The sequence below is a fragment of the Petromyzon marinus genome, unplaced genomic scaffold (assembly GCF_048934315.1).
Source record: "Petromyzon marinus isolate PM22_M1 ecotype Great Lakes invasive population unplaced genomic scaffold, UKy_Petmar_22M1.pri1.0 PM_Scaffold_17, whole genome shotgun sequence".
Classification (NCBI taxonomy): domain Eukaryota; kingdom Metazoa; phylum Chordata; class Hyperoartia; order Petromyzontiformes; family Petromyzontidae; genus Petromyzon; species Petromyzon marinus.
This window is the reverse complement of record NW_027423135.1, coordinates 984,022-1,002,697: the sequence shown is the minus strand read 5'-3', so window position 1 is coordinate 1,002,697 and position 18,676 is coordinate 984,022. Positions and strand designations below refer to the sequence as shown.

At 47.5% G+C, this 18,676-nt stretch overlaps 1 protein-coding gene across 1 annotated transcript in view; it reads right to left on the bottom strand.

The window, feature by feature from the left end:
* Nucleotides 1-18,676, bottom strand: part of LOC142922782 (uncharacterized) — a 45,336-nt gene that overhangs the window by 2,957 nt on the left and 23,703 nt on the right. The window contains exons 2-4 of the mRNA XM_076063686.1: nt 14,631-18,391; nt 5,619-5,782; nt 1-124 (exon numbers count right to left, since the gene is read on the bottom strand). The exon at nt 1-124 is cut by the window's left edge and continues 2,957 nt beyond it. Of these exons, the coding sequence (XP_075919801.1) occupies nt 1-124; nt 5,619-5,782; nt 14,631-16,512 (2,170 nt within the window). The 5' untranslated portion in view covers nt 16,513-18,391. The remainder of the gene's footprint in view (nt 125-5,618; nt 5,783-14,630; nt 18,392-18,676) is intronic.

Here is an 18,676-nt window from a genome sequence, read left to right as displayed (position 1 = left end):
ATGCTGCTGCTGCTGTTGCTGCTGCTGCGGTTGTGGCTGCTGCTGCTGCTTCGGGAGGAGTGGACGACTCGTAGCCGGAGCTGGCAGCGGGCGAGGGCTGGGAAGCGTGAACCCCCTCGTGGACCTGGGGCAAGAGGTGGATACCCGGGTGGGTGGAGTGAGTGGAGAGTGAGAGAGTGTGTGAGTGTGTGTGAGAGTGTGTGAGAGTGAGTGTGTGTGAGTGTGTGTGAGAGAGTGTGAGAGTGTGTGTGAGAGTGTGTGAGTGAGTGGAGTGAGAGAGTGAGTGTGTGAGTGTGTGAGTGAGAGAGTGAGTGAGTGAGCATGTGAGTGAGTGAGAGAGTGAGTGAGTGTGTGAGTGTGTGAGTGTGTGAGTGAGAGAGTGAGTGTGTGTGAGTGAGTGAGTGAGAGACTGAGTATTGAGTGCGGAGTGAGTGAGTGGAGTGAGTAAGTGAGAGAGTGTGAGTGAGTGGAGTTAGAGAGTGAGTGTGTGAGTGAGTGAGTGTGTGAGTGAGCATGTGAGTGAGTGGAGTGAGAGAGTGAGTGAGTGTGAGAGTGAGAGTGAGTGAGAGAGTGAGTGTGTGTGTGAGTGAGAGATTGAGTGTGTATGTGTGAGTGAGTGAGTGTGTGAGTGAGTGAGTGTGTGAGTGAGCATGTGAGTGAGTGGAGTGAGAGAGTGAGTGAGTGTGAGAGTGAGTGTGAGAGTGTGTGAGTGTGAGTGAGTGAGTGAGCATGTGAGTGAGTGAGAGAGTGAGAGTGTGTGTGAGTGAGTGAGAGAGTGTGTGAGTGAGTGAGAGAGTGTGTGAGTGAGCATGTGAGTGAGTGAGAGACTGAGTATTGAGTGCGGAGTGAGTGAGCGGAGTGAGAGAGTGGTGTGTGTGAGTGAGAGAGTGAGTGAGAGAGTGTGCGAGTGAGCATGTGAGTGAGTGGAGTGAGAGAGTGAGTGTGTGAGTGAGTGAGTGAGCGGCGTGAGAGAGTGGTGAGTGGAGTGAGTGAGTGAGCGGAGTGAGAGAGTGGTGAGTGGAGTGAGTGAGCGGAGTGAGAGAGTGGTGTGTGTGAGTGAGTGAGTGGTGTGTGTGAGTGAGTGGTGAGTGAGTGAGTGGATTTAGTGAGTGGTGTGTGTGAGTGAGTGAGCGGAGTGAGAGAGTGGTGAGTGGAGTGAGTGAGTGAGTGGTGTGAGTGAGTGTGAAGTGAGTGAGGGTGGGAAGTGATGGGTGTAGTGGTCAGCTGCTACGCTGCGCTACGAACCCAGCGACCCGGGTTCGATTCCCGCTCACGGCCAACACCGGGTGACGATTATTTGAACCAATCCTGGGCCTCCCCTAGGTCGACTCAGCCTCAAATTAGTACACTCACTCCCTACACACTACATTCTCACACTATGCTACATTCACACTCACACATTCACTCCCTACACACTACACTCACTCACACACTACACTCACACTACACTACACTCACACACTCACTCCCTACACACTACACTCACTCCGTACACACTACACTCACTCCGTACACACTACACTCACACTACGCTACACTCACACACACTACACACTACACTACACACTACACTACACACTACACTACACTCACACAAAGATACAAAGATCCCCCATATAGCCTTAACAGACTGTAGGGGCAAGTGCTGTTAGCGAGCACCTATGAAGGCCGGTAACGGTACACGAGGGGGTGGGTGGCCAGCACCACGCCCCGACCGCCTTTGTCTCCCTAGTGGCAATGTTTACACACCGCACCAGGTACTCATTTGAGGCAGAGTCGACCTAGGGGAGGCCCGGGATCGGTCTCAGATAATCGTCACTGGTGTTGGCCGTGAGCGGGAATCGAACCCGGGTCGCCAGGTTCGTAGCGCAGCGCGCTAACCGCTACACTACCGCTCCCCACACTCACACACTCACACACTACACTCACACTACGCTACACTCACACACTACACTACACACTACACTACACACTACACTACACACTACACTACACTCACACACTACACTACACACTACACTACACTCACACACTACACTACACACTACACTACACTCACACACTACACTCACACACTACACTACACACTACACTACACTCACACACTAAACTACACACTACACTACACTCACACACTACACACTACGCTACACTACACACTACACTACACACTACACACTACACTACACTCACACACTACACACTACACTACACTCACACACTACACACTACGCTACACTACACACTACACTACACTACACACTACACTACACTCTCAAACTCACACACTACACTACACTCACTCCCTACACACTACACTCTCAAACTACGATACACTCACACTCACACACTCACTCCCTACACACGACACTCACTCACACACTACACACACACTACACTACACACTACACTACACACTACACTCACAAACTCACACACTCACACACTACACTACACTCACACACTCACACACTACACTACACACTACACTACACTCACACACTACACACTACAATCACACACTCACACACTCACACACCACACTACACTCACACACACACACTACACACTACACTACACACTACACACTACACTCACACACTACACACACACTACACTACACACTACACTATACACTACACTCACACACTACACTACACACTACACTACACTACACACTATACTACACTCACACACTACACTACACACTACACTACACTCACACACTCACACACTGCACTCACACACTCACACACTACACTACACTACACACTACACTCACACACACACTACACACACACTACACACACACTACACTACACACTACACACTACACTACACACTACACTACACACTACACACTACACTAAACACTACAGTACACACTACACCACACTACACACTACACTACACTACACACTACACACTACACTACACACTACACTACACACTACACTACACACTATACTACACTCACACACTACACACTACAATCACACACTCACACACTACACTACACACTACACTACACACTACACTACACACTACACTACACACTACACTACACACTACACACTACACCACACTACACACTACACTACACACTACACTACACTACACACTACACTACACACTATACTACACTCACACACTACACACTACAATCACACACTCACACACTACACTACACACTACACTACACTCACACACTCACACACCACACTACACTACACATTACACTACACACTACACTACACACTACACTACACACTACACACTACACTACACACTACACTACACTACACACTACACTACACACTACACTACACTACACACTACACTACACTACACACTACACTACACACTACACTACACTACACACTACACTACACACTACACTACACACTACACTACACTACACACTACACTACACATTACACTACACTACACACTACACACTACACACTACACTACACACTACACTACACACTACACTACACTACACACTACACTACACACTACACTACACTACACTCTACACTACACCCTCACCTTCAAGTGCTTGCGCAAGGAGCTGGGGTGTGTGTAGGACTTGTCGCACACTCACACACTACACTACACACTACACTACACTCATACACTACACTACACACTACACTACACACTACACTACACACTACACTACACTACACACTACACTACACACTACACTACACTACACACTACACACTACACTACACACTACACTACACACTACACTACACTCACACACTATACTACACTCACACACTACACTACACACTACACTACACTCACACACTCACACACTGCACTCACACACTCACACACTACACTACACTACACACTACACTCACACACACACTACACACACACTACACTACACACTACACTACACTACACACTACACTACACACTACACTACACACTACACACTACACTACACTACACACTACACCACACTACACACTACACTACACTACACACTACACACTACACTACACACTACACTACACACTACACTACACACTATACTACACTCACACACTACACACTACAATCACACACTCACACACTACACTACACACTACACTACACACTACACTACACACTACACTACACACTACACCACACTACACCACACTACACACTACACTAAACACTACACTACACCCTACACTACACACTACACTACACACTACACTACACTACACACTACACTACACACTATACTACACTCACACACTACACACTACAATCACACACTCACACACTACACTACACACTACACTACACTCACACACTCACACACCACACTACACTACACATTACACTACACACTACACTATACACTACACTACACACTACACTACACACTACACTACACACTACACACTACACTACACACTACACTACACACTACACTACACACTACACTACACTACACACTACACTACACTACACACTACACTACACACTACACACTACACTACACTACACACTACACTACACACTACACTACACACTACACACTACACTACACACTACACTACACACTACACTACACACTACACTACACACTACACTACACTACACACTACACTACACACTACACTACACTACACACTACACTACACCCTCACCTTCAAGTGCTTGCGCAAGGAGCTGGGGTGTGTGTAGGACTTGTCGCACACTCACACACTACACTACACACTACACTACACTCATACACTACACTACACACTACACTACACACTACACTACACACTACACTACACTACACACTACACTACACACTACACTACACTCACACTACACTACACACTACACTACACACTACACTACACACTACACTACACTACACACTACACTACACACTACACTACACACTACACACTACACTACACACTACACTACACACTACACACTACACTACACACTACACTACACACTACACTACACTACACACTACACTACACCCTCACCTTCAAGTGCTTCCGCAGGGAGCTGGGGTGAGTGTAGGACTTGTCGCACACTCACACACTACACTACACTACACACTACACTACACACTACACTACACACTACACTACACACTACACTACACACTACACTACACTATACACTACACTACACACTAAACTACACACTACACTATACACTACACTACACACTACACTACACACTATACTACACACTACACTACACACTACACTACACGCTACACTACACCCTCACCTTCAAGTGTTTCCGCAGGGAGCTGGGGTGTGTGTACGACTTGTCGCACACTCACACACTACACTACACACTACACTACACTACACACTACACTACACACTACACTACACACTACACTACACACTACACTACACACTACACTACACACTACACTACACACTACACTACACACTACACTACACGCTACACTACACCCTCACCTTCAAGTGTTTGCGCAAGGAGCTGGGGTGAGTGTAGGACTTGTCGCACACTCACACACTACACACTACACTACACACTACACTACACTACACACTACACTACAATACACACTACACTACACTACACACTACACTACACACTACACTACACTACACCCTCACCTTCAAGTGTTTCCGCAGGGAGCTGGGGTGTGTGTACGACTTGTCGCACAGCTTGCACAGGTAGGGCTTGGCCGAGGTGTGCACGTGCATGTGCTTCTTGCGGTCGCTGCTGTTCGCGAAACGTCGGTCACAGCCCGCAAACTCGCAGCCGAACGGCTTCTCACCTGCTCCAGGTTGTTGGTGGGGGGGTGGGGGGGGTGGGGTGGGAGGGGGTGGGGGGAGGGGGTGGGGGGAGGGGCGTGGGGGGTAAAGGCACTATACACTACACTACTATACACTACACTATACACGACACTACTATACACTACACTGTACACTACACTACTATACACTACACTATACACTACACACTACACTACTATACACTATTATATACTACTATACATTATTATACTATACACTATTATTTAATACTATACACTATTAAATACTACTATACATTATTATATACTACTATACACTGCACTATACACTACACTACTATACACTATTATAAACTACTATACATTAGACTACTATACACTATTATATACTATACACTATTATATACTACTATACACTATTATAAACTATTATACACTTTAATATACTACTTTACACTATTATATACTACTATACACTATTATATACTACTATACACTATTATATACTACTATACACTATTATATACTACTATACACTATTATATACTACTATACACTATTATATACTACTATACACTATTATATACTACTATACATTATTATATGCTACTATACACTACACTATACACTACACTACTATACACTATTATATACTACTATACACTATTATATACTACTATACACTATTATATACTACTATACACTATTATAAACTACTATACACTATTATAAACTACTATACATTACACTACTATACGCTATTATATACTACTATACACTACACTACTATACACTATTATATACTACTATACATTATACTACTATACACTATTATATACTACTATACACTACACCACTATACACTTTTATATACTACTATATATTATTATACTACTAAACACTATTATAAACTACTATACACTATTATATACTACTATATATTACACTACTATACACTATTATATACTACTATACACTACACTACTATACACTATTATATACTACTATACATTATTATATACTACTATACACTATTAAATACTACTATACACTATTATAAACTACTATACACTATTATAAACTACTATACACTATTATATACTACTATACAGTATTATACTACTATACACTGTTATATACTACTATACACTATTATAAACTACTATACACTCTTATATACTACTATACACTATTATATACTACTATACACTATTATATACTACTACACACTATTACACACTGCTATACACTATACACTACACTACTATACACTATTATATACTACTTTACACTTATATACTACTATACACTATTATATACTACTATACACTACAATATACACTACACTAGTATACACTATTATATACTACTATACATTACACTACTATACACTATTATATACTACTATATAGTACACTATACACTACACTATTATACACTATTATATACTACTATATATTACACTACTATACACTATTTTATACTACTATACACTATTATATACTACTATACACTATTATACTACTAAACACTATTATACTACTAAACACTATTATATACTACTATACACTATTATGTTATACTATACACTATTATATACTACTATACACTACACTACTATATACTATTATATACTACTATATACTACATTATACACTACACTACTATACACTATTATATACTACTTTACACATATACTACTATACACTATTATATACTACTATACACTACAATATACACTACACTAGTATACACTATTATATACTACTATACATTACACTACTGTACACTATTATATACTACTATACACTACACTGTACACTACACTGTACACCACACTATACACTACACTCTACACTACACTACTATACACTACACTATACACTACACTGTACACTACACTGCACACTACACTGTACACAGTACACTTCACAGTACACTTAACAGTACACTGCACAGTACACTACACTGTACACTACACTGTACACTACACTGTACACTACATTATACACTACACTATACACTACATTATACACTACACAATACACTACACTATACACTACACTATACACTACACTATACACTACACTATACACTACACTACACACTACATTATACACTACACTATACACTACACTATACACTACAGTATACACTACATTTTACACTACACTATACACTACAATATACACTACACTATACACTACACTGTACACTACACTGTACACTACACTGTACACTACATTATACACTACACTATACACTACTATACACTACACACTACACTGTACACTACACTGTACACTACACTATACACTACACTATACACTACACTATACACTAGACTATACACTACATTATACATTACACTATACACTACACTATACACTACATTTTACACTACACAGTACACTACGCTGTACACTACACTATACACTAAACTGTACACTACACTGTACACTACACTATACACTACATTATACACTACAATATACACTACATTATACACTACACTATACACTACTATACACTACACTACACACTACACTGTACACTACACTGCACACTACACTGCACACTACACTGTACGCTACACTATACACTACACTGTACACTACACTGTACACTACACTGTACACGACACTGTACACTACACTGTACACTATGTAACGATTGTGGCCACGCGCTTTGTTCACGCGGCAAACAACTCGCCGGATTGGCTACGTCGGGTGGCGGCGGGTTACACAACACAACAAGACACGACACAACAAGACACAACACAACACAACAAGACACAACACGACACAGCACAACAACACAACAACACAACAAGACACAACACCACACAACACAACAAGACACAACACCACACAACACAACAACACAACACAACAAGACACAACACGACACAGCACAACAACACAACACAACACGACACAACACGACACAACACGACACAACACATCACAACACAACACACCACAACACAACACAACAAGACACAACACAACAAGACACAACACAACAAGACACGACACAACACAACACAACAACACAAAACAACACGACACAACAAGACACAACACAACACAATAAGACACAACACAACAAGACACAACACAGCACAACACAACACGACACGACACAACACGACACAACACGACACAACACAACACGACACAACACAACACAACAAGACACAACGCAACACAACAAGACACAACACAACAAGACACAACACAACACAACGCAACACAACACAATAAGACACAACAACACGACACAACAAGACACAACACAACACAACAAGACACAACACAACACAACACCACACAACACAACACAACGCAACACAACACAACACAATAAGACACAACACAACACAACAAGACACACCACAACAAGACACAACACAACAAGACACAACACAACACAACAACACAACACATCACAACAAGAGACAACACAACACAAGACAACAAGACACAACACAAGACAACAAGACACGACACGACACGACACGACACGACACGACACGACACGACACGACACGACACGACACGACACGACACGACACGACACGACACGACACGACACGACACGACACGACACGACACGACACGACACGACACGACACGACACGACACGACACGACACGACACGACACGACACGACACAACACAACACAACACAACACGACACAACACGACACAACACGACACAACACGACACAACACGACACAACACGACACAACACGACACAACACGACACAACACGACACAACACGACACAACACGACACAACACGACACAACACCACACAACACCACACAACACAACACGACACAACAAGACACAACACAACAAGACACAACACAACACAACGCAACACAACACAATAAGACACAACACGACACAACACAACACAACAAGACACAACACGACACAACAAGACACAACACAACAAGACACAACACAACACAACACCACACAACACAACACAACGCAACACAACACACTAAGACACAACACAACACAACAAGACACAACACAACAAGACACAACACAACACAACAACACAACACATCACAACAAGACACAACACGACACAACACAAGACAACAAGACACAACACAACACAACAAGACACAACACAACAACACAACACAACACATCACAACAAGACACAACACAACACAAGACAACAAGACACAACACAACAACACAACACAACAAGACACAACACAACACAACAACACAACACAACACGACACAACAAGACACAACACAACACAACAAGACACAACACAACACATCACAACAAGACACAACACAACACAAGACAACAAGACACAACACAACACGACACAACACAACACACAAGACAACAAGACACAACACAACACAGCACGACACAACACAACACAACACACCAACACAACACAACACAAGACAACAAGACACAACACAACACATCAACACAACACAACACAAGACAACAAGACACAACACAACACGACACAACACAACAAGACACAACACAACACAACAACACAACAAGACACAACACAACACACAACACAACACGACACAACACAACAAGACACAACACAACACAATAAGACACAACACAACACAATAAGACACAGCACAATACACAACACAACACAATAAGACACAACACAACACCACACAATAAGACACAAGATAACACAACACAACACAATAAGACACAACACGACATGTTTATATTCACGCAATCTGCTCAACGTGTAATGACCGACACATGACCCCAATACAATATGCAGCCTAACGGCGATTTGAAAATAAACGAAGGTCTCCGATTGGTTGAAACGGGGCTACACTGCGATTGGTCGAGAGGCAGACTTTGAAGGTGATTGGACGGAACAAAATTTGAATTTGGATTAGGCGCGAGACAGGGAAGATCCGTCAAGGACAGGGATTGGCTAAGGGAAAATAAACAAAGGTCTCTGATTGGATGAAAGGGTCCGTCATGGGACCTCCGTCATGGGACCTCCGTCATGGGACCTCCGTCATGGGACCTCCGTCATGGGACCTCCGTCATGGGACCTCCGTCATGGGACCTCCGTCATGGGACCTCCGTCATGGGACCTCCGTCATGGGACCTCCGTCATGGGACCTCCGTCATGGGACCTCCGTCATGGGACCTCCGTCATGGGACCTCCGTCATGGGACCTCCGTCATGGGACCTCCGTCATGGGACCTCCGTCATGGGACCTCCGTCATGGGACCTCCGTCATGGGACCTCCGTCATGGGACCTCCGTCATGGGACCTCCGTCATGGGACCTCCCTTGGCAGTATCGCAATATAACAAGAAGGTTTTCACCCTTCAAGGCAATGAAACGGCTGTGTTAAGATGCTAACACACCAAACATAAACCTTTCGCAAGGAATCGTGTCTGCATTAACCGCACGTACTTGTGGTGAACTTGCAAACAAAAAAACATGCTGTGGTGGTGTATGATGGTGGTGTATGATGGTGGTGTATGATGGTAGTGTATGATGGTAGTGTATGATGGTGGTGTATAATGGTGGTGTATGATGGTGGTGTATGATGGTGGTGTATGATGGTGGTGTATGATGGTGGTGTATGATGGTGGTGTATGATGGCAGTGCATGATGGCGGTGATGATGGTGGTGTATGATGGTAGTGTATGATGGTAGTGTATGATGGTAGTGTATGATGGTGGTGTATGATGGTGGTGTATGATGGTGGTGTATGATGGTGGTGTATGATGATGGTGTATGATGGTGGTGTATGATGGTGGTGTATGATGGTAGTGTATGATGGTGGTGTATGATGGTGGTGATGATGGTGGTGTATGATGGTGGTGTATGATGGTGGTGATGATGGTGGTGTATGATGGTAGTGTATGATGGTGGTGATGATGGTGGTGATGATGGTGGTGTATGATGGTGGTGTATGATGGTGGTGATGATGGTGGTGTATGATGGTGGTGTATGATGGCGGTGCATGATGGCGGTGATGATGGTGGTGTATGATGGTAGTGTATGATGGTAGTGTATGATGGTGGTGTATGATGGTAGTGTATGATGGTGGTGTATGATGGTAGTGTATGATGGTAGTGTATGATGGTGGTGTATGATGGTGGTGTATGATGGTGGTGTATGATGGTGGTGTATGATGGTGGTGTATGATGGTAGTGTATGATGGTAGTGTATGATGGTGGTGTATGATGGTGGTGTATGATGTGGTGTATGATGGTGGTGTATGATGGTGGTGTATGATGGTAGTGTATGATGGTAGTGTATGATGGTAGTGTATGATGGTAGTGTATGATGGTGGTGTATGATGGTAGTGTATGATGGTGGTGTATGATGGTGGTGTATGATGGTAGTGTATGATGGTGGTGTATGATGGTGGTGATGATGGTGGTGTATGATGGTGGTGTATGATGGTGGTGATGATGGTAGTGTATGATGGTGGTGGTGTATGATGGTGGTGTATGATGGTAGTGTATGATGGTGGTGTATGATGGTGGTGTATGATGGTAGTGTATGATGGTGGTGTATGATGGTGGTGTATGATGGTGGTGTATGATGGTGGTGTATGATGGTAGTGTATGATGGTAGTGTATGATGGTGGTGATGATGGTGGTGTATGATGGCGGTGTATGATGGTAGTGTATGATGGTAGTGTATGATGGTGGTGATGATGGTGGTGTATGATGGTGGTGTATGATGGTAGAGTATGATGGTGGTGTATGATGGTGGTGTATGATGGTGGTGTATGATGGTAGTGTATGATGGTGGTGTATGATGGTGGTGCATGATGGCGGTGATGATGGTGGTGGTGATGGTGGTGTATGATGGTGGTGTATGATGGTGGTGTATGATGGTGGTGTATGATGGTGGTGTATGATGGTGGTGTATGACGGTAGTGTATGATGGTGGTGTATGATGGTGGTGGTGATGGTGGTGTATGATGGTGGTGTATGATGGTAGTGTATGATGGTGGTGTATGATGGTGGTGTATGATGGTGGTGTATGACGGTAGTGTATGATGGTGGTGTATGATGGTGGTGTATGATGGTGGTGTATGATGGTGGTGTATGATGGTAGTGTATGATGGTGGTGTATGATGGTGGTGTATGATGGTGGTGTATGATGGTAGTGTATGATGGTAGTGTATGATGGTGGTGTATGATGGTGGTGTATGATGGTGGTGTATGATGGTGGTGTATGATGGTGGTGTATGATGGTGGTGTATGATGGTAGTGTATGATGGTGGTGTATGATGGTGGTGCATGATGGCGGTGATGATGGTGGTGGTGATGGTGGTGTATGATGGTGGTGTATGATGGTGGTGTATGATGGTGGTGTATGATGGTGGTGTATGATGGTGGTGCATGACGGTAGTGTATGATGGTGGTGTATGATGGTGGTGGTGATGGTGGTGTATGATGGTGGTGTATGATGGTAGTGTATGATGGTGGTGTATGATGGTGGTGTATGATGGTGGTGTATGACGGTAGTGTATGATGGTGGTGTATGATGGTGGTGTATGATGGTGGTGTATGATGGTGGTGTATGATGGTAGTGTATGATGGTGGTGTATGATGGTGGTGTATGATGGTGGTGTATGATGGTAGTGTATGATGGTAGTGTATGATGGTGGTGTATGATGGTGGTGTATGATGGTGGTGCAGTGACATCGCTGGATGTCAACGGGCTATGGGTGGAGTACCGGCCCGAGAGGGGCCCGGTGTGGGCTGAATAATGGCGCTGGATGGCACCACTCACCCACACACTCACCCACCCACCCCCTCACCCACTCACCCACCCACTCACCCACCCACCCCCTCACCCACTCACCCACCCACCCCCTCACCCACTCACCCACTCACCCACCCACCCCCTCACCCACTCACCCACCCACCCACCCACTCACCCACCCACTCACTCACCCACCCACCCACCCACTCACCCACCCACCCACCCACCCACTCACCCACCCACCCACCCACTCACCCACCCACCCCCTCACCCACTCACCCACCCACCCACTCACCCACTCACCCACTCACCCACTCACCCACTCACCCACTCACCCACTCACCCACCCACCCACCCACTCACCCACCCACTCACCCAACCACCCACTCACCCACCCACTCACCCACCCACCCACTCACCCACCCACTCACCCACCCACCCACTCACCCACCCACTCACCCACCCACCCACTCACCCACCCACTCGTTCACTCACTCGTTCACTCACTCACCCACTCACTCGTTCACTCACTCACCCACTCACTCACCCACCCACCCACTCACTCACCCACTCACCCACTCGTTCACTCACCCACTCACTCACCCACCCACTTGTTCACTCACCCACTCACTCACCCACCCACCCACTCACCCACCCACTCACCCACTCACCCACCCACCCACTCGTTCACTCACTCACCCACCCACTCACTCACCCACTCACTCACCCACCCACTCGTTCACTCACTCACCCACTCACTCGTTCACTCACTCATCCACCCACTCGTTCACCCACTCACCCACTCGTTCACTCACCCACCCACTCGTGCACTCACTCACCCACCCACCCGCTCACCCACCCACCCACTTACCCACTCGTTCACTCACTCACCCACTCGTTCAACCACTCACCCACCCACTCGTTCACTCACTCACCCACCCACTCGTTCACTCACTCACTCACCCACTCGTTCACTCACTCACCCACCCACACGTTCACTCACTCACCCACCCACTCACTCACCCCCTCACCCCCTCACCCACTCACTCACCCCCTCACCCACTCACTCACCCCCTCACCCACTCCTCACCTGTGTGTGTCCTCTTGTGTATCTTGAGGTTCTCGGAGCGAGCGAACACCTTCCCGCACGCGGCGAAGGGGCACGGGAAGGGCTTCTCGCCCGTGTGCACCCTCACGTGGTTCACCAGCTTGTACTTGGCCTTGAAGGGCTTGCCGGCTCGCGGGCAGCTCTGCCAGCGGCACACGTGGTGCTGCTGCTGCTGCCGCTCCTCCAGCTGCTCCAGCTGGGCGGGGCCGTAAGCCCCGCCCCCGCAGGCCACGTGCTCCACGCTCACGTGCGTCACGAGCTCGTGCATCGTGGAGAAGGTCCGCCCGCACGCGGCGCCGCCGCCATCGCCGACGTCGATGCCACCACCAATGCCACCACCACCAATGCCACCACCACCACCACCAATGCCACCACCACCACCGCCACCAATGCCACCACCACCACCGATTGCACCACCACCACCGCCTATGCCACCACCAATGCCACTGCTACCACCGCCGATGCCATCATCACCACCGCCATCACCACCGATGCCACCACCGCCAATGAAACTGCCACTGGAGCTACCACCACCGTTGCCACCGGTCCTGTCACCACCACCACCACTACCACCACCACCACCACCACCACTACCACCACCACTACCACCACCACTACCACTACCACCACCACTACCACCACCACTACCACTACCACCACCACCACCACTACCACCACCACTACCACTACCACCACCACTACCACCACCACCACTACCACCACCACTACCACCACTACTGACACACGAGGTCCCACCGCAGCTGTCACAGCCACCACCGCCGCTACACCGACGATAACTTGCAGCCACCTCCTCTTCACCTGTCCCTCCTTCACGACGATGATGATGATGTTGATGATGGTGAGGATGTTGTTGTTGTTGTTGATGGTGGAGGTTTTGATTGTGGCCGTGCTGATGGCGATTATGATTATGGTCGTCATCACCATTCTGCTGCTGCTGCTGATGATGATGATGATTTGGATGGTGAGCAGAATTGATATGATGATGATTCTGATGATGATGATGATGACCATCCTGATTCTGCTGCTGCTGATGATGATGATTCTGATCTATCTGATGACCATTTTGCTGCTGACTGTGCTGCTGATGATCGCTATCTCGCACCCCACCATCACCGCACCCTTTGTCTGCCCACTTGCAAATCAGCTCCTCCTTGATGGGCTGTCTCAGATATCTGAAGAAGGCACCACCACCACCACCACCTCCTCCTGTGTGTTGGTTGTTGTGGTGATGGTGGTGGGCTGCTGCTGCTGCTATGATGCTCAGAGTCCCGTAGCCATGGTTAGCGTGGTGGCTGTGGTATTGAAGATGTACCGACCCTGTACCATCGTAATCGATGCTCCGCTGCTGCTGATGATGATGCTGCTCCTGCTGCTGATGATGATGATGATGCTGGTGGTGGTGGTGGGCGTATGGGTGGTGGAGTTGATGGTGGAGTTGGTGATGGAGTTGCTGCTGGTGGCTGAGGTGGTGGTTGAGGTCAGATGGATGGAGGTAATCGTCTTTAGTCAGTGGAAGTCGAAAGTGTCCACCACCAATAAGTCCACCAACACCACCACCACCAAAGACTCCAGCAGCAGTAGCAGCAGACTCGTGCAGACCGGGCATGACCAACCCTGGACTCTGATGATGCTGATGATGGTGAATCTGCTGCTGCTGATGATGCTGCTGCTGCTGCTGCTGGTGGTGGTGGTGGTGAGCAGAAGGGTAGAAGCTGGGAGGGAAGATGCCTGGGGCAGCTCCCGAGGGCTGCTCCACGTGGCGCCGACTGCCCCTGAACATCGCCTCCCCTCCGGCCACGCCGGCCAGAGGCGACAGACAGGGGTTGAGGTAGGGCGACATCATCTGCGGTTGGGCCGTGAAGAAGACGTGTGGCGGTGGCGGTAGCGGTGGTGGTGGTGGTGACGGTGGTGGTGGTGGTGGTGGAACACTTGCGTCCAGCGTGAAGGGCTTGGAGAAAAAGACGTGAACTCTGATGGTCGTGTGAGGATGTTGAAGACGATGTTGATGGTGAGATGGTGGTGGTGGAGAAGGAGGCGTGGATGAGGAAGAAAAGGAGCAGGAGGCGTCGAGGAGGAGGTGGATGAGGAGGAGGCGTGGAGGAGGTGGATGAGCAGGAGACGTGGAGAAGGAGGAGCAGGAGAACGTGGAGGAGGAGGTGGGTTAGGAGGAGGAGACGTGGAGGAGGAGGTGGGTTAGGAGGAGGAGATGTGGAGGAGGTGGATGAGGAGGAGGAGCTGCTGGTGGTGGTGGTGGTCTTCGCGACAATGACCTCCCAGAGACGTGAACACGTGGGCACGGCCCAGCAGCAGGGTCATAGCGGGGAGGTGACCTCGAAGGGCGCCTGGAGCCACGGGCCCCGACTGGCGGGCGGCCGAGTCATTCAATCAGTCAGTCATTCAATCAGTCGTTCAGTCAGTCATTCAATCAGTCGCTCAGTCAATCATTCAATCAGTCAGTCGTTCAATCAGTCAGTCGTTCGCTCAGTCAGTCGTTCGCTCAGTCAGTCATTCAATCAGTCAGTCGTTCGCTCAGTCAGTCGTTCGCTCAGTCAGTCGATCGCTCAGTCAGTCGTTCACTCAGTCGATCGCTCGGTCAGTCGTCCGCTCATTCAGTTATTCAATCAGTCGTTCGCTCAGTCAGTCGTTCATTCGGTCGCTTACTCAGCCAGTCCTCGATTCTTTTTACAGCAGTCACTCGGTGATCACGGGAATTATTGATTCGGTCACTCAAGGTTGCGCTGCTCGCTCGCTCACTCACTCGCTCGCTCACTCACCTGATTGCTCGCTCGCTCGCTCACTCGTTCACTCGCTCATTCGCTCGCTCACTCACCTGATCGCTCGCTCACTCACCTGATCGCTCGCTCACTCACCTGATCGCTCGCTCGCTCACTCACCGGATCGTTCGCTCACTCACTCGTTCACTCGCTCATTCGCTCGCTCACTCACCTGATTGCTCGCTCGCTCACTCACCTGATCGCTCGCTCACTCACTCACTCGCTCACTCACCTGATCGCTCACTCGCTCATTCACCTGGTCGCTCACTCGCTCACTCACCTGGTCGCTCACTCGCTCACTCACCTGGTCGCTCGCTCGTTCACTTGATCGCTCACTCACCTGATCGCTCGCTCACTCACCCAGTCACTCACTGAATCCCTCACTCGCCCCCTCGACACACGGACACACTGTCCCTGTCAAATGAATCATCCACTGAGTGATCATCCACTCACTCAACCACTCATCCACCGATTTACTCACCCACTCACCCACTGGCTCACTCGGCCAAGCACCAACTAACCTACCCACTCACCCACCACCGCATTCGCTCATTCACCAAAACACCTTCTCACGCAACCACTCATTCACCTACCGACTCACCCACTCATCCACCCACCCACGCACTCACTCACCCACCGACTCACCCACTCAGCCACCCACCCACTCACTCACCCACCGACTCACCCACTCATCCACCCACCCACTCACTCACCCACCGACTCACCCACTCATCCACCCACCCACTCACTCGCGTCTTTACGTCGTGACAATGGAGTCGTTCTCTCGAACGTCAATCCTCAGTCCTTTACTTGATCGCCAGTTCAACTTCAATTCTTCACCACGTGGGCTTAATTCCTTCGTTATTCAATCCCCAATCGCCACTCCTGATTCATTCCTCGGAGTCCATTATCCTGGGCACTTCAGTTATTCATTCGCAGACGCCGGGCCTAAGCGAACGACAAACACACACACACACACACACGTGTAACACGCGTACACACATACATGTTATTCGTACATGCACACGTGTATATACACACACACACACGTAAGACGTGTACACACACACACACACACGTGTTACACGTGTTCACACACTTACGTGTCACTCGTGTACACAAACACGAGTACACACACACGTTTACACAGACACGTGTACACAAACACACACACGTTCACACACACACACACGTGTACACACACGTGTACACACACCACACACAGACACGTGT